The 18,896-nt window shown below is 37.7% G+C and overlaps 3 protein-coding genes across 3 annotated transcripts; 1 reads left to right on the top strand and 2 right to left on the bottom strand.

The window, feature by feature from the left end:
- Nucleotides 1–602: 602 nt before the first annotated feature.
- LOC141813409 ((-)-kolavenyl diphosphate synthase TPS28, chloroplastic-like) lies at nucleotides 603–3,889 on the bottom strand. The gene is made up of 12 exons (XM_074701375.1): nucleotides 3,605–3,889; nucleotides 3,352–3,535; nucleotides 3,054–3,268; nucleotides 2,848–2,968; nucleotides 2,652–2,764; nucleotides 2,338–2,564; nucleotides 2,139–2,254; nucleotides 1,972–2,070; nucleotides 1,637–1,873; nucleotides 1,236–1,356; nucleotides 970–1,140; nucleotides 603–892 (listed from the first exon to the last, which is right to left on the bottom strand). Exons 1-12 carry the CDS (start codon nucleotides 3,882–3,884, stop codon nucleotides 683–685), a joined length of 2,094 nt encoding a protein of 697 aa, XP_074557476.1. The 5' UTR covers nucleotides 3,885–3,889; the 3' UTR covers nucleotides 603–682.
- Nucleotides 3,890–8,889: 5,000 nt separating this feature from the next.
- LOC141813694 (uncharacterized) lies at nucleotides 8,890–11,857 on the bottom strand. Its single transcript, XM_074701668.1, has 4 exons — nucleotides 11,692–11,857; nucleotides 11,516–11,609; nucleotides 10,182–10,391; nucleotides 8,890–9,777 (listed from the first exon to the last, which is right to left on the bottom strand). The coding sequence occupies exons 1-4, from the start codon at nucleotides 11,767–11,769 to the stop codon at nucleotides 9,065–9,067; spliced, it is 1,095 nt and encodes a 364-aa protein (XP_074557769.1). The 5' UTR covers nucleotides 11,770–11,857; the 3' UTR covers nucleotides 8,890–9,064.
- A 240-nt stretch (nucleotides 11,858–12,097) lies between these two features.
- On the top strand, nucleotides 12,098–17,783 carry LOC141813751 (uncharacterized protein OsI_027940-like). The gene is made up of 6 exons (XM_074701735.1): nucleotides 12,098–12,126; nucleotides 13,567–13,753; nucleotides 13,834–13,984; nucleotides 14,964–15,001; nucleotides 15,082–15,142; nucleotides 17,531–17,783. Exons 1-6 carry the CDS (start codon nucleotides 12,122–12,124, stop codon nucleotides 17,611–17,613), a joined length of 525 nt encoding a protein of 174 aa, XP_074557836.1. The 5' UTR covers nucleotides 12,098–12,121; the 3' UTR covers nucleotides 17,614–17,783.
- The last annotated feature ends 1,113 nt before the right edge of the window (nucleotides 17,784–18,896 follow it).

The following is an 18,896-nucleotide window of genomic DNA, read 5'->3' as shown; positions in this document are numbered from 1 at the left end:
TTAGTTAATTCGATTTAATTGACTATACATACATACACATTTGTAAAAAGATTTTATAATAAGAAATGGGCCATTCTAGAACAGCCCAATAAGGGATGCCATTTCAGCCCAATATTACTCATCCCAAGGGCCACGCACGACAAAATTAGTTGTCTTCTCTGATATATTCTAAATTAAGTATTAATTTAAAAAATTTAAAAATACTTTAAAATTTTTAAAAAATATGTTTAAAATTTTAAAAATAATAATAAACGATATCTAACAAGTGTGAAAGTGAATCCACACAGATTTCATTGTACCGAATAAAAATCTTTGAAAGATTTCGATCAGTTAGTTTCCCTCTTCGTGCATCACCCCTGTGTCACAATGACACATTCGTACGACTCTTCTCTTTGTCGTCATCTTCCTCGAGCAAGATCGCGTCGGCTCAAGCATCCACACCGCGAGAGGAAGACGCATCGTCATTCCCGCGGACACGACACTCTCAAACTCAACCACAAGTTTCAAGCTCAATAATGCAAACTATCAATCAGATAACAAGGGAACACGACCAACCATACGCACCCATCGAATCATCCGGAATATCTTCATCATTCTCTTAATCATGCAATTGTCTGCCATGAAAACTTACCCAGATTAAGGTTCAATTATTTACAGTTGCAATTCATTCGGCAAACTCGAATTAATCCGCAGGCTGGAAGAGGACCTTGGTGATGTGGCTGTTGAGAGCATCCTCTGAGCAGCGAGCAGCGTAGTAGAAGCTCTTTGCCACAAGGAGAAATGTCTGCTTGGTTTGGGCCAAGCAGAGGCCTTGTTCCTCTGAAGAAGTACTCTGGAGTACACTCTCAGCTAGCTCTCGCATCTTCTCCTCTACTGTCTCCTTGTCCGTGCTCTGAGAGGATTCGAGCGGGAATTGTTATTCGAATTGTCACGGGGTTTGTTTGTCGATTGCTGGAGGAGGAAATGTACCTTGGCGTCGAGCTTTTGATGCAAAAGTCGAGCACAGATGGAGGATAGGATGTCACAGTCTGGTTGAGCTAGAGTCGAGTCGAAACGCCCTCCACAAGCCTCGATGGTCCTCACTAGTAGCAACCCAGTGCCTTGCTCTTCGCTCTTCCATGTCGACAACCACGCGTTCCACTGCCAAAATTGAAGCAAACGATACATCATCCTGTTCGAGTGTCTGTCTATCCCAATGTTCTAGATGGTTTGAAGCATGCAACAAAGAGCCTTACGGCCTCAAGTAAGCAGTCGCGCATTCGCTTTCGATCAGATTCTTCACCCGATACCGCAAGGCCATCGACCAGTTGCCGGAGCAACTCGGTCAGCCACTCTCCCTTCCCCCTCTTGCCTGCCCTGCATTAACATCACATTAACCATTTTAAATGTGCCAAGCATCAAGATTAATCAACTTCAAACTATGAGCAAGAAGATCTTGTTGATTCCACGTGATTAAACTGCACAACGTATTATTGATTTGGCCCCCATAACATTCGAAGGCATGGTCCTCCATCTATCGAGAGGGGCAACAATGAGATCATCACTCGCTGCCGGAGCAGCTTCAATGATTGAAGCAAGCAGAAGGACACTTGGTCTTAGCTAAAACCAAACACTGCATTTTCAATAGAGTACTGACCTGCTGGTGCCATCAGGATTGAGGAAGTTCAGTATCAGTGCTTGTCTCATAGTTTCGGTGCATGAGTCACTGCCAAAGTAGGCAGAGACTGCCTTTGAGAAAACGAGGGTCCGAACCCAACCCAACCTCTCAGTCTTGCGTTCGGGTTCGAATATGCAAGAGGCTGCTAGGAAGTAGTCCTCCAACAGGGTTCTTCTGCTCACACCATGCGATCGAAGGCCTGCCTCCTCGTACCACCTTCGTCGAACCACACAATTGAAACTTGAATAGGTTGAGTACTTGTTTAACACTGAACCAATGCAGAAATCAATTTGAATAAGAAATATTTGACATACTTTTGAAGATGGAGCCACTCCAGCTGATGGTGAGCTTGGCAATGGTTGAAGTCCAACTTAGCCAACTCCAAATAAACATCATTGTTTACCAGAGGCATCCTGCCATATCACTCTTTCAGTTAATCAATAGCTTGAAGTAAGGAACTGTGATCAGTAGAGAAGCTTACCTGTAGAGAGTCTTGCCAATCCAAATATCACTTCCCCCTCCATACTGCTCCAAGTAGAGCCTTGCCTCTACGCGAGGCAGGCTCGCATACCAGGGGAAATCCAGAGCATACTCCACCTGCTCCGTCGATCAAACGATGATATAGTACTAATTCTACACAAGTAGATACTGAAATTTATCTGTTTTAGTTAGCCAATTACCTCCCCAGGCAAATCCTTGGTGATGATCCATTTGTCGAGCAGCTGGTGTGCAGCTTGTTTCTCTCGCAAGAAGGTATAGGAGAAGCTCTTAGCTCGCTCCAGTATGTCTTCGCCGGAGAAGGCCACCTGCGCCGCCCTGTTCAGGTTGTACATCCCCGTCACCGCCTGGTTCGACTGCCCTGGGAAGCACACGAATTCCCCGTCCTTCTCGAATTGCTGCAGCACGTCTGCATCGATCAAACAACCAATCAAACATGACTCCGTTTGTTTTTAGTGGAAAGTGATCGACCACTCTGTTCGGTCTGCTCGCTCACCGGGGGAGACAGGGTAACCGTGCAATCGCAGCAGGCGGAATCCCATCGACGTGTCGTCGATGTCGAAAACCCGCGAGTCCTTGGCCCAACAAATGCCGTCCTCCGTCCAGTATCTGCAAAATATGGACAACTCAACACTCTGCTGCATTCCAACAAACATCCAGCGGGAAGAACAAGAACTAGCGAGATCGATCACCTGTGCACGTAATCGAGGCAGTCCTTGATCTCTGGCAAGAAGTAGCGGGCGATGCCGAGGCGTTGCAGGCGATCCACCACCCACAGGTGCTCGAAAAGATCCACAGGGTACACGTTTGGCACTGCAGCAAATGAATCCAAGGTCAAATTTTTCTGGAAGAATTGATGAATTAATGGATTCATTAAATGGATCGATGCGCTGATTACCTCCTCCACCGAATCTACGGACGATTCGCTCGAGATATTTGAGGCAGTTGCCGTCGCCCGTCTGCATCAGCGCGTAGGCGGTGGAGGACGGCGAGAAGAGAAAGGAGCCATCTTGGCACTGTAGACGAAGAAGCTTTTCCCAGTCCAAACCAGTCATTCCTTCCAGGCTATGAAGCAGCGTGGTTGGCACCTCGTGCAGCACTTGCTTCGGAATCCTATTTAATTATCGAAATAGCACTCAAGAATCAACTCTCGCAACAGTGTCAAACAAGCATTGCACTGTGATTGAAGCTTGCACCTCTTCAATTTAAGGTCTCTCATGGCGCTTATGCTTTGCAAACAAGGGTGCGAGTAGGGAATCTCCAGCCCCAGCTCCTTGGCCAGGTCCAGCAGCGAAGGGAACGCCACCTCGAAGCCAACGGGCATGTGCTCCGCCTCCTCCTCCCCCAGCCTCCACATGTTCTCCCTCACGTACTCCACCCCTGCACCGTGCCATTTATATATAGCACTCAGGTACGATGGACAAGAGTCGTTAAAGTAATCCATTCTACCTCTGTGGCACTTGTCGGGGTGGAGATTCCAGGAAGCGAGCACGACGGCGCAGGCCAACGTGTTGATCAACCGGTCGTGGGCGGAGAAGACGGCGGCGTCGCCCCAAGAACCGTCGCCGAGCTGGTTGTTGGCGATCCACAGGAGGCTCTCCGGAAACAGTGGCCGGTCTCTGCTCTCTGCAGGGTCCTTCGCCAGCGCCACCCACGCCGTGTCGTACGGCGAGACGCTGATCTCGCCGTCCTCCATCGACCGCAGCATCGCCTTCACCTCTTGCACCATCCCACCTATCGTCCCCTGCAACGAAGACTACAGCTAGCGCCCATCTATCAATGGCGAAAGCGGCATGCAGAGAGCATTGATGAACGAAATGGACCAACTACCTCTTCCAACAGTACATCTTCCTGCTGCGGCAATTCCAGATGCGGCAATGCGCTCTGTATCAACCCACCACCGTAATCTGCAAGGTGAATTCAATTCAATTCAACCTGAGTGGGCAGAAAGCGTTAAATCTCGGATACAAGTTACACGCATGCATGATCCAAACGCAGAAACTTTGACCGAATTCTGTTGCCTCATCTCTCCCTCAGATCTTAGCCTAAGCGCGCTACCCAGTACACGACCGGTGGCGGGGGCCTGTCCGGGCGACATAACAAGTATATAACAGCAATCTGTTCTTCTCTGTTTCAGTTCGATGTTGATTGTTGATTAATCGTCCGAACTATACCTGGAGGAGGAGGATTAGCAGTAGTTCCGGGTCGGGTCAATGCATGCCTTCTCCAGCTCTTCTCTGCCTTCACAGTACTGAACGACCTCAGCTCCCGCGCACCTGGACGCAATTCAACCAAAGCACCTCCTTGAGGCTCCCGTGCATGGAGCATGCACCATGCAAGCTAGCGGCTGACTTCAAAGGCCAACTTTGCAGCTCAATGAATTAATTAATTACCTGCAAGGAGCAGGAGGAGGGGGCGGGGTGGGAGCAGTAGTGTCGACGTCATGGCCGTCGTCGAAGTCATCGCCATGGCAGGCCGGGGAAGAAGAAGAAGAAGAAGAAGAGGAGGGAGATGTGTTAATGGTCGTAGAGGGTGGGAGGGATGGCGTTGGCTTATATAGGGAGGAAAGGGGTGTCGAAGGAGAAGGAAACAAAAAGGAGGGAGAAAAGGAATACGAGGATGCTCCGCTGCTGCTTCCAATCATATCACATTCCAAATAGACGGTTCAAAATTTTCGACTGTTAATTTTAATTCAAAGGTGGTTATGATTCAGACCGTCCATTACGGTCGATTGGCGATTTAAAAAAAAATTAAAATTTTATTGAAAATTAAAATATAGAAAGTTAAAAGAGATCCTATTATATTAAGTTTTAATTTATTTTTATTTTTTGATTTATCTAATATTAATATTATTATCTTATATGAGATTTTGTTTTAACTAAATTTACCAAATAACACATCTACTTTGATAGGTTTCCTAAAAAGCACATGTTCCGACAAGTTATTTTGGAAGTGATGTCGGTCGATTTCGAAGTGACTCATCCATTGGATTGAATCGGAGTCAAGTCAAACTTTTGGCCCAATGTAGTGGATAACCATAGAATTCCAACTGAATTGGCATTATTTGCATTCCTCTTGAATCATTTCGTATTTATTTTTTCTCATATTTTAAATCATTTATAATTACCAAATACTTTGGTCAAAAATATTTAATAACTACTGATTGATGTTAATGTGATTTTAATAGTACTTTTGCCCAAAGTAAAAAAAATCTCAAGTTTTTTTTTTAAATTTTGAGTTTTTTTATAATCTAAAATACTTTTTATCAAACGTATTTCACACTTTTAATATATATATATATATATATATATATATATATATAACTTAATCTTACTGCCAAAGTTTCAAAATATCTAAATCACGTAGGTAGATTTTAAAATTTTCAAATCACATATCCGATATCCATTTTGCCCCTCCATAAAAAAAAGTTTTTAATTGATTGATACAGTATAACAATTGATTCGTTAGATTTCTGTGATCATTAGTAACTTTAATAGATTACTATTAAAAATTCCTTTATGACAAAAATTTCCCTGCTCTCAATATATATTTTATCGAATTAGTGTTTCAAATCATAAATATATTTATGAGCATTACCTGATCACATAGGATCTGATTTCATATCATTCTGAATTGTTTAAGTTCATTAGTCATTTTTGAACCAAATCAACTTATGTACCTTAACTATTAAAAAATATATATCTTTAGAAAGAGGAGAGTTAAAGATCTTAATTATAATGACGATTAGTGAATATAATCACTGTATCATTTATAATATGTTTTCAATATCATTTCTCATGCCCAATTCGTGTTCAAAAAATCGCTGTTCTCAATATTGTGTATCACATTCATATTTGAGGGCATAAATTCATTTAGAACCATTGCCTCGAGCACATATGTTTATTCCATGTCATTCTAAGATTTATAAGTCCATCAACAACTTTTGGACGAAATCCATTGATGGACCTTAACTATTCAAAAAATTAAAAATTTTATATCTTCAAAAAGAGGAGATTCTAATGATCTCAATTATAGTGTCGATTAGTGAATATCATCACCGTGTCATTTATAATGAAATTTTGAATATCATTTCTCATGTTCGATTTGTATTCAAAAATTTTTCCTCGATTGAGAGCAATGATTTTTCTTGCTAGAGGAGAGGGGTGAATTGTGACTTGCAAAACTAAACTATTTCTCTTGCTAATTAACTAACAACGACACACACATTAATTTGAAATTAACTTAAACATAAAAAAGCAAAGGTCCAATTTACTTGTTTGTAACTAGAAGATTGCTAGTCCAAGACTATAAAAATATATCTATTATGTTTTCCTTTTTCGGAAACAATCTAGAGGTGGAAAAGCTTCATATAACGATTGAGCACAAGAACTATAAAACTAACTGAAAGGAAATGAATTCGAACGTGTTGTTATTTCTTCTTTAAGCTTTAATCTATTTATAGTCTTCATCTCGATTTGTGATGACATGACATCTCTATATTCTTTGAATCCTTTCGGGAATTTGGATTCATCGAACTTGATCCACTCTGACAATAGCTTGCTAACGGCTTTGGATGACTCATTGTATTCCGAGCGTCTGGAGGCTATTCGAGCACTTAGATTCTACTGATATGGGCGTCGTCTTGATCCTTTTCGACAATGGCTCATGCTGACATGGCTTAGGTATCCGAGTGCTTGGATTCTAGACGTTTGGAATAGTCAACATCTGAACTTAACCAATCACTAAGCTCGCCTCCTTCGATCGCTTGGGTGAAGCTTTGATCGCTTGGATATGTGTTTGTCCGAACTATATCTTGGTTACTTTATCCAGTTTTCCTTTTGATTTTTTGTCCCTCAGACGCACCGATTCTTTCAATAGCTCCTCATACATTGAATGCACTATTGAGTTCGTCAGTTCTTTTTCGATGTCATCCTTCTCACTTCGCTTACGTCTTTTATCATGATTTTGCCGTCTCCGATATTCTTTAGTCATCCGGTACATATGTGCCCTCTTAAATATCTGAATACTCATGACATACAATCAAAATATAGCAAAGACCTAACTTAAAACTTATTTGATAATTAACACATCAAAATACAACTGGGATAATAACAGATTGAAGATCATAAATACCTTGAGTATTGCAGAAAAATAAATCTCTAAACCAGCATTTCTACGACAACCCCATAAAAAATTATTCTGCGAGGGAGACGACATGGGCTTCAGAGGCTCGTATATTTGGCACCCATGACGAAGGAAAATCGATCCATGAATTTAACAAAACCATATATAGCCTTTGAAATAACCTGCAGAATTAAAATCTATCCGTGACAGGAAATATATGCTTGATTTCCAATAAAACCTACTCTCGAGCATCCTTTTGATAGGAGAGGAGAGCAAGATATAATTATAAAAAATGATAATCCCAGTAGCCACATCTCTGGGGTGGTCGGTCCGGTCCCACGAAAGTTTTCCACCGACCATCAGGGTAAATCAGAAAGCGCATACGACGGCCAATCCAGATGCCCAGCATCCTTTGATTGCGTTCCCCATTTGGAGGAAAATTCCTACAAATACGCCGTAGCTGGGGATCGAACCGCGAATCCCTGAGTTATAATCTGGATGTCCTACCGTTGCACCATTGCCCCGGGGACGAGCAAGATATAATTATAACTACTGTGTGCTATGGCTCAGATAAAGGCTCTGCTATCAATTTGCAAACTCTAGCTAGATCTCCTTCATGTTTGAGAGTAAATAGTCATTAAGAGAGTATCTCATTCTTCCCAAGGGAAATCCATGCCGATGAACGATATAATTGATTATTATGGCACACCATCACTACTGTATTGCAGCTTTTAAACATATATAAATCCAGAATAGTACTGAGCTCCCTGATATTTAGAAAAATCGTAGAAGAAAGATCAGAGACTTTATGACGCTCAACAACACCATCATCAGATTACAAGTGATTAAATTCAGAACACTACCCAAACATCATCATCAGAAACATAACGCCTGTATGTATCTGAAACTGATCTAGGAAACTTTAATTTGTTGAACTTTCCAATCTATTGGGAATAACCTTGGAAATAATTCCACCAATCTCTGACCATCAAGAAATTCAATATTTGCTTCGGACACACTCTTGGAATATGATCTACTACACAAATCAGGAGTAATACTTCAGTATTTAAGATCATAACAAACAAAATATGAGGATCCAATGGATGCCTTATAAAAAGAAAAGCTTCATTCAATTCTATACCATATGTTGCATCTGTTGGAAGAAACTTTACGCTTCTCAAGGTTATGCAAGCAGGTGTAAATTATACACACAGAGAAAGTGATGCATAATGCATATTCAATTTCTTTGCTGAGAGTGTATCTACACCCTTTTATAATAAACAAAAGAATAACTTAGCAAGAAAATTACTTAGTCTATTATAATTTTCCCCCTAAATCAATAGATTGTTTGATATTTGTCTCTTCAAAATAAATCATAATAGTTGGCGGCTATGGCTATAACCCTCCTATAATAATATATAAAAATAAATACATAGATGATTATTTAAATAAATTTTATTATATTTTATCATTATTAATTAAATCTTTTTTAAATTAATATTCATAATTATCACAATCCATTGAACCTACAAATTCATGATCATCCTCTCAGAATTTGTTTCAGGTCGTAAAAGAACTTCATAAGAAAATTAATATCATGTATGGATGCATTTGTAAAGTTAATACAATGTGTTTTAGCAAGAACAACACAAAGACTCCTTAGTTGTACCAAAATAAATTCTCGTTTGGCAGCCTAAGTTACAAAATCTGAAGCCACATTTGGCATCTTGTCCCACAAAGATAGAATCAACAGGCAAAAATAAATCACTGACAATCATGTGCATACTAAACGACTAACTTTCCCATTCTCCTAGCTACATCATTACCCAGTCCATCGTCCAGGTTTGCCAAAGAACTCTCTAATTGATTGAAGGTGGCAAAAGCATCATTGGATGAGCCTTCAAGATTGGTCACTTCAATTCGCATCTTATTGACTAGATCATGCATCTTGTCTGTGCTGGATTTCATTTGATACACCTCCTGTGGTGGATAGACGCTAGCTCCCAGCTCATTCACCTCAGATGCCATCTCCTGGCAGCAACTAAGAAGTATCTCCAAGGAGTCGGTGAACTCTTTGGTGTTGACTTTAAGGCTGAAGCTCTTTAGCAAGCCTGAAATATACCGAATCAGCTCTTTGATGGCAGTTAGTGTATCAGAAACCACAGCAATGATTAATTTTGCAACTGCCATCTCCTCCGCCGAGAGATCATCGCCAATATCAGCCTCAACTAAGTCATCACCCTCTTCATCGGTTGATGTCGACTCAGCAGTTCTATTGGAGTCTTCACCCCCTGATCCATCAGAAGCAGCTGTGGATTTGAATTCCTTGAGCTCTCCCATTTCTCGAAGGACATCCTTCACAGAAACAGCAACCTGAGTTATGGCTCGCCCAACAGCAGTGCAGTTTGTGGTTGGACTTTTCTTCAAAGCAGCGCATGCTTCCCAGACTACCCCAGCAAGCTGTGGGATCGACAACCTTTTTTTGTGGTTACGTGATTCTGCAAAGAATAAATAAAGTCCATAGCATATGTTACATTTTAATGGTTTGACTCTACGATAATCATACTTATCATTCATCCTCCAATAACTCACATTGTCCTTGCATGTAGCTCAAAACACTATGTGGTTTGTGAAAAGCAAAACTCTAGCTGATTTCTCTCCACAAAAAAACATCTATGATTAATCAATTAATTCAATTGTCTTTCCACCTATTTCATCAGTCAATATTAAGTATCACAGAATAATCACTTCTAAAGTATGTCTAACTATTAAATCATAATTTGTTATGACGTTGTGCAGTGAAGATGATTAGAGTGAGTGACAAAGGGTCAATAAATAATCAGGATTATTATGATGTTTTGGTATTTATGTGATTGTGAGTTTAAAGTGTAATAATGCACACCGTAGGAGGAAACTGCTTCTCTTAGTAGCGTGAGGCTGGATTCCACAACTTGCTTGGCAGAAGCATTGATGTTTGTGTGAAGAGTAGGCCCTGCTCCAACTGTACTTCCATGGCAAAGTAAGATAAAACCATGAAGTATATTACAGTAAGCCCCAATGTTTTCTTCTAATGCCTTCATTTCAGGTGCTTCTCCACTCCAAAGCATTCCGGCTGCATAGTGGCATGTCCAAAGTGGAAGCAGTCAATCTCAAGAAAAAAAAAAGTTTCAATATCTAAAAGTAACATATCTTAGAGGGAGCCTTCTAATAAACTTCAACGCCATATCTTTAAACTAGAATGTGATTATTAGCATCAACAAATTAACCAAGCATTTTTTTGGTTCAGTCAATCACACGTTAATTAAGATACATAGCAAGATGATAGCCAAGAGCTACAATAATAGATACTGATAATTTTATGCAAGTAGTGTGTGTGTGTGTGTTCAGAACTCAAAATGAATCCAATTGCGTCAAATGTTTAATCTCATCATAGAACTATCGTAAGAGTTATATTACAACAATTAATTTCTTTACTGCTACCATTCCAAAGTTGCTAAATAGTTTGGAAAGCAAAATGAAATTTGTGTTAATTGTTTGCTGTGGATGGGTATTAGAATCGTCAAAGTCACGTACACTGAAAACTGCAAAAGAAGCAAGTCCTTGAGTATTTTGCCCTGGCTTACAATGCTTTAAAAATGGCAATTTTATAGCAATAGTTCCTTGATCTTGGGTAAGTCGAAATATATAAAATAAACACAAACAAGAAGTGTATGTAGGACAAGTCTATGCACATACTTTCAATTTTCTAACCAATCTAACAGCACCAGATGTTAAAAAAAAATAAGTCTAACAAATATATAGTAATTCTAATAGTTTTGCTCATCTTCCAAAAACCTATTAACAAATTTATGTTTGACATTGTGAATCATTAGTTGAGAATGTGCTACCAGACTGCTAAATGGAAAATACAGATTCATTTTGAAATTGAAATTGAAATTGTGTGCAGAGATTTGTTGAAACTAACTTCATGCAATATTTATCAAAATGTCTAAATTTTGTGCTAAATAGCAACTAACCGAGCAAGTGTCTACAGATAAGCAATAGTATATTTCCCCCTTTCTTCATACTAGTCAAGAAAGCAAATTCCGAACCCAGAACTTTTCGAACTCATGAGGACTTTTGACACTTGAAGCACACAAAGGGGAAGTAACGTTCATACACTCAGTAGCAACTCGGATGAATCAATATCCTGCGTCTAATTTGAATTAAAAAAAACAGATTTTCATCTCAAATTACCCATAGTTGCTTGTTTAGAGACCTCATCCCCCAGCTTGACGACTTCCGACCATTCCACCTTTTCGAGACCCGAATCCGCCGGGCGCTCCAGAATCTGCCACAGCGATGGAAGCGCAGTTGAATCGAAAAGAAGAACCGAGCAGAGGAAAGAGCAAAAGCGAGCGACATAGCCGTACCAGGAGGGTTTCCTGGACGCCGGAGATGTGAGCGTCGAGCACTCGCGAGAGGTGATGCTTTCTTCCGCTCTTCGACATCTTCGCAGTTATTCGACGGAGCTGAGGTCGAGGAAGCTGTCGAATCGGGAAGATGCCAAGGGCGGAAGACAATCGAACTCGAAGCTTTTGAAACCCTAGCGGATGGAAAGCATGCGGCTTGTTTCCTTGAAGGGATACAAGGGGAAGGAATAACCTTCCGTTGTTTCCTTGGAGGGAAAAGGGGAACTAAAGTGCGGCCTTGCTCAACGCACGTGCATACCACGTGCTCATGTCCGTAAATTTGAAGAAGTCGATGCGGCCATGTCCGTAAATTTGAAGAAATTGATGCACACGTACGAGCAAGGGTTTAGGGTGTCGCCGCCGTCGCCGCTGCCGATCTAGCTCGCTAAGAATGAGGTTTCTTGCAAGTCTAGTTTTTTCTTTTCCGTTCTGCTGCCTGTTTTTGGTCTAGCTGGGTTTACCCTAAACGAAGAGCGGAATGATCCCGGTGGCAACCTTTTAATCATTGGTTCATTCGTTAAAATGTATCAGCATTGCTATAGCATAGCAGGCTTGCAATTTGTCGGGGGGAATTTTTGATTTCTTATACCACATAGGACATGAAATTGGAGTTTGATTGTGAAACAATTTTGATAGCATCAACTGACTGTTATAAGAAGTCATATATACCACAAACAATTTATCAAACAATTTCCATTGCTAGTATCCCAACTAAGAGAAACATGCTTCGAGGTCTCTGTTATCCCTTCGTCCAGATTATTTTTGTCAGCAGGGAATTAGCGATGTGTCTTCTTCGTAATAATTAATGCCTTAGATGATTTGGCATAAGTGAAATGTTGAACGTTATATCTGAGGCCACATTGTCATAGTCATAACAGAATTGGTTTTCCTTGACTTTTCATTTTCAAGCTTCATGAGTTGGGCTAGACTTTAGATTGAAAAGGAGGATGAAGATAAAATGTACAGTCTCTAGATTGCAACTGGAGTAGTTTATTAGTGACTGCATGTTTAATCCATTGTTGTCGAAAGTGCTTTAATTTGTCATGATTTCTAAGCAACATAAACTATGTTCTCGTTTTTTCCAAGTAAAGCAAGGCACTTAAAAATTCCTAAGTTTGATGCCTTTTGGGTTCCTGTGAAGAGTGAAAATCTTGAAATGCAAAAAATGTAAGGATGCTGAAAAATGATCATACTGCATTTCCTGAAATGTCAAACTTGAATGCCTTTGATGTGGACAAGATTGAGGGAGATTAACCAAAAAAATGCCACATGAGATTCTATATGGAAGAAAAGATAAAGGAGAAAAGGGGGAAATCATTTAGGATTTAGTAACAAAGGAGAAAGGGTCGAAGAGTAATGAATGAGCTACATAAGAAGGGCTTTTCCATGTCTCTGCAAAGTATCTGAAAGATAGAGACTGCATTTTTTTTAAAGTTCTTTTTAATTTAATCTCAGACCTTTATAAAACCAAACGTTTTTCTGTCTCTTAATTCATTATAGTGATCTCGTAATGGTATCATAAGTTTTATTTGTTCAATAGGCAAGCACCAGGGTGATTGGGTGTTCAATCTACTTTCTAATTAATGATTGCTTGGTCATGCCTTATTAAAATTGTCACATTGGAAAGGTTTAAGGTACCTGAACATTGATACTTAGGACTTTATCCTGCCTTTTAAATGGATTTTCCTTACACCCACTTAATCTGGTGTTGTTTTGACAGTTTAATATGGTATAAATTATAAAAAAACCCATTATATAAGCATGGTCGCTTTAAAGCCAGTTTGATTGTTTCTAGTTTATACAAAATGATTTCCAGTGAATTCTTTTACATATCAGTCGATCCCCTGAGGTCAAGTGGGCACAGCGTATTGACAAGGTCTACATCACTGTACAATTGCCTGATGCAAGAGACGTGAAAGTTAATCTAGAACCTGATGGCATTTTCACTTTCTCTGCCACAGCTGGTGCTGCAAGCAACTTTTATGAATTAAAATTGGAACTTTTTGATAAAGTAAATAAAGAGGTAATGTTTCTATTTTGTGCTTGATCTATTGATATTTTCTTGTTTCCCATCTCTTCTCACTTGGATTAGTTACCTTCCAGGAAAGCAAAATTAATGTAGGTGTCAGGTCTATCTTTTGTGTGATTGAAAAAGCAGAGAAGCAGTGGTGGAAGAAACTAATAGGTGGTGAGGGAAAGACTCCTCACTATGTGAAAGTTGATTGGGATAAGTGGGTTGATGAAGATGATGATGGTATATTCCTCTGTGCTATTTTGTTTGTTATGTTTTTTTTTTAAAATGGTACTACCATATGCTTGTTTTCCCATCATAGTGTGAGTGTCGAGTGTATACATGCAGGCCATGCATATATTTTTCCATCATACAGGCTTGCAAAATGCATAGCTTGGAGATTTATGATGCCAAATTTTAGGATCATTTTGTTGGAATAATCAGATAGTGATGTTACCAACCCAACTTCCTTCAAAGGAAGTCACCTTTTCAGTGTAGAATATTCTCCATTTGATCTGTCTGGTTTAACAGCAGCAAAATGTTTAATCAGCAAAGGGTACCTGGATGCATGTATTCAATTTGAACGTGTTTTCTTTTGCATCCAGATCTGAATTATTATTTTCTATTATCATATCAATTTTATGCTTGTGTAAAACCAGTAAATTGTGAATTCTGCAAATGTCTCCACAAACAAAGATTGATGGCAACAATAAGCATTTTCTGCACATAATGATGTTCATTATGTCATTTATTAGTCATTCATATTGTGTTATGGTTACATTTCATTAAGGAATAGGGCTTATTTTTTGCTTTTCTTTCTGAGTGACTCAATTTCTTTCCAAATGCTTTTGTCTTGCTACTCTAGAATATTTCAAGTAGATAATTTCACAATATCAGTAGATTTTGAACCTGTCACTTTTTGATATAATGTCTGGAGAAGTTAATTACCTTCTATTGATGATATTTAGACTTCACCACTATCCTCAATATACCAAGTAGGAAGTATTGTCCATGCTATTACTAGTCTGCTAATCCTAAACATGCTTGAAGTTGCTTGCTGGATATATTCAATGTATAATTGAATTAGCCTAATGCTTTCAATTTTTTTTGTTTTTGCTCTTCCATGAAATCGTTGACAAATCATTCATTAATTTTTTTATGAACAATTTTGCAATTTGTATGTCATTCATATTACTGAGTTTCCCCCTGATTTGACTATTAGGTCGACCTGATTTGGATTTGGGTGGCATGGATTTTTCGGTAATACCCACATCTCACATATTTGTTTCTACAAATTTTAACTCAGTTGATCATGGTTTGATGTGTATATTTATTTCCAGAATTTTGGTGACATGGGGGGTAACTCTATGGATGATGATTTTGAAGATAGTGATGATGAAGGTAAAGTTGTGGAGGCTGCCATTTAATTAACCAATTTCTTATGTTGATTTGATTTCATGGCTTTATGGGGGTAATTTATTTGTTCCGTATTTTGGTGATCCATATTACTGCACTAGAGTTTATTGTTAACTTAGTATTGGACTGCCAGACTCTATTAACCTGATCGTCCTTAAGCTAAGTACCTTGAAGGTGGCTTCATATATTCATCCTTAACATGATCACTAAATAACTTACAATATTGCATCCATTTGAAACACTTGCCAAACTTTCATATTATCAAATACTAAATAAAGTAGTATGCCTGAATTGTGATAATATCAACAACAATAACAAACCATGAGTCTCAACTATTTGAAGTTGGCTATATTTTCCTTATGATATTCACTGGAGAAAACAGACAGTGATTCAAAAGAATCCTTGGACAATGAGGAGACAATTTCACTTCTGTATGCGCTTTGAAGTGATACAATCTATCAAATGAAATATGATGAGCGCTTAGGATGCAATTTGAAAGACTATATATTATGCTTATAAAGAGCAATGGTTAGATTGAGATTTGTAGAAAGTTACAGATCTAGAGACGAAGGCAAACATGGCTTTGTTGCTTCTGTCAAATTGTGCCGTACATTCTTAAAGGCACAGATGAATGGAATTGATTGAGAAAGTGTTTTGCATTGGAAGGCTGGAGTTGAATATGCAGAAGGTAAAAGGGAAGAGTTTTGAAGAACATGAAGAAGGCTGCATTTCACAGAGTTCTCAAAATTGATTGATTAGGATCCAAGAAATCAGAGACCAGGTTCATTGAAGAATTCTAGAAAGAATTGGAGCACATCAAATCTAAGGGATATTTTATAAAATCAGGTGGACTTGTGAAGAATTGGTTGGATTGGTGGATTTTAGTGGAGTCTGATGATTTTGTGATTTTTCAATGAGGTTCTCCACCGTAGTGACAAATGGTGATAATGGAGAAATGGAAGATCATGCCAGCGAAGGTAGTATAGATGAGAAAGACAAGTCAAAGTCGCAAGATTGTCAGGCTGCTTCAGGAGGGCTTTTTCAAGATTTCCGATGATGTGTAATTTTATTTTGCCGCTAGCTGCGGGATTAGGTCAGGAGTCAATTGAGTAAATCAACAAAGTTACCTAGTAAACCTAATGAGTAATAAATATTAGTGGAATAGACCCCAACCCTTCCCCAAGACCCCATATTAGTGGGAGTTGCATACATTGGACTGTCCTTTTTTTCTACTTTTGCACGCTTGATTGATATCAACTATGACACATTTCCTCATGTATTAAATTTTACCTTATAAATATTGGTAATAGAGATTAGATCAGTACGTTTCACTACCTGATATACCTTATAAAAATGTATTGTTATTATTCACTAAAATAAAAACAGGTTTATATTATTAGTAATATAATCATATATTATATTCTGTAATACTTTTTCTTGGTATTGACAATAGATTTGAACTTTGCATTACAAAAATCTTTTATCTAATAATCATAGTCTTATTACATAAATACTATGATATTATTTATCATTTCTTAATTATACTAATCTAATATTAATTATTAATAATTGTTGATAAATTGTATGTCAATCTTTTAATACCATATTAGTTATATAGTGTATGTTGTGTTTATCTACAAAAGGATCTTCTGGAATTTTCAGAATAAAGTGGAGATTTTTTTAATCAGATAGGCGCAAGAAATAAATTCAAACTCCAGGAGATAGACGAAACATTGGAATGGCTTGCTGTTTCTTTTCAATTTCACTTAGTTTGATGGAGGAAAAAGAAAAAGAGGCCGGGAGGAAAATTCCTTTAAGGACATTGCATGACAAAGGGGAAAATTACTCTGATATTTGCCACTTTGCTCTGATAATTCCTTTAAGGACATTGCATGACCTATTGTTGTCATAACTCTAAGAACATGCTAAAACACCTTGTAAATGCTGATATAATAAGGCGAAATAGCAGGAAAGAGATGGTTTTATAAAATACAGAACAAAAAATAAGTGAATGACAAAGGGGAAAATCTGATGGAAGTTTTCTTTACTTTTATGTTACTATATTTGCACTATGAAACTTACATGACTCACCGTGTGGTCAGCTTGGTTATAGGCAAAACAGAGTTTTATCATTGAAGTTTAAACTGAGTTGTGTGACAAAATAATCCAGCAGAGTTTTAATAGCAGAAGGTTGTGGGTTTGTTTTTAGCCAATCTGATGTTCATTCTCAACAGTTACAAATGTCTTTAATTACTCAGCTACTAAAATGTGGAGAGAATTTGGTAATGTTTTAAGAGTCTGAGAATAGCAATATTCAGTGACTTTTCGTGTTATGTTGTAACCTTGCACTGAATGTTCATCTATCTTTAACAGAACCAGCAGAGAAAACTGAACATGCACCTGGAGATGAGAAGATTAAAGAAGCCTCTTCAGAAGACAAAAAGGAAACAGATTGAAGTAGAGAAACATTTCGAATTGGTATCTTTTTGTATTTCATATTGAAGTGGATTGTCTAAGAGAAGATATTGTGACTGTTTATTATTAATCTTGTGTGTTGCTGAATGATTGCCGATATCATATTATTTTATGAATAGATCTAGAACGAATAGAAGTTTATTAAGGTTCACTTAATGTTCCTCTAAACTTTTGTGTTTATTTATAATTATGATCTTAGACATTGAACAAATCATGTTCCTCTAAATTAAATTAGCAGAAGATATGAAGAAACCATTATACATATCATGCATAATTAATGCTATATGGCAAGATACCAATATCATGCATGATCAATGCGATAGGCCTGATATCAGTATCGTGCATGATTATGTGGCACGACATCAGTATCATGCCACGGCATGGACACGATCCCATTATCATGCATGATTAATGCTATATGGTATGATGTCAATATCATGCATGATTGATGCTATATGGCATTGGCATGATGCCGATATCATGCATAATTAACGCTATATGACACATGGTACTATATCATGCGTAATTAATGCTAATGGCATGATACCAATTGTAACATTTGAATCTGTCATCCAACGATTTCACACGGGTTATCCCATAATTATATGTGAGATGATAAATTGAGAAGTTGTAATTAACTACTGAGTATTTTTTTTTTTAACTTCGTCGAGAGATTCAATTCTTGATATTTGTCCTGCTTGTCCCAAGGACTACATGGCATGATACCAAATGTCTTTGGAGGTGTAGCTTCATTGAACTTCATTTTTATAGTCTCTTTCATATCATCTTGCTATCATTTTTAATTTTAAATTTATTTTAATATAGATAAAAATAATTATTATTTTTTATAAGTAAATTCATATATATATATATATAAATAATTGAAGACAATTAATATATAAAAAACTTAAATTTAATAAATATATTTAATTATTAAAATTTGTAATGTAAATCTAAATTATGTAAGTTATTCAATCAAGATGATATTAGACCAATATTATTCATTTGTAAACAAAAGAAAATTATTTAAAGGGAAGCCAAAATTTTAAAACTTATTCTATACCCATTTATAATAATATTATAATAAAGTGTGAAATATAGTTAAAAAAATAATTTAAATTATACTAACCTATTATCTTTGTTTTTTTTTAATTTTACAATTGAAGTAACTCCTTTGGAACAAAATGAACAACATAAATTAAAATTTCATAAAAAATAATTTCATATTCATTAAAATAAAATCTGTTTTATTAATATTTGAGAG

The sequence above is a fragment of the Curcuma longa genome, chromosome 20, assembly GCF_044706935.1.
Source record: "Curcuma longa cultivar G26 ecotype Majalengka, Jawa Barat chromosome 20, ITB_CL_G26_1.1, whole genome shotgun sequence".
Taxonomy (NCBI): Eukaryota; Viridiplantae; Streptophyta; class Magnoliopsida; order Zingiberales; family Zingiberaceae; genus Curcuma; species Curcuma longa.
Note: the sequence above shows the minus strand (reverse complement) of the source record. Positions and strands in the feature narration are given on the sequence as shown.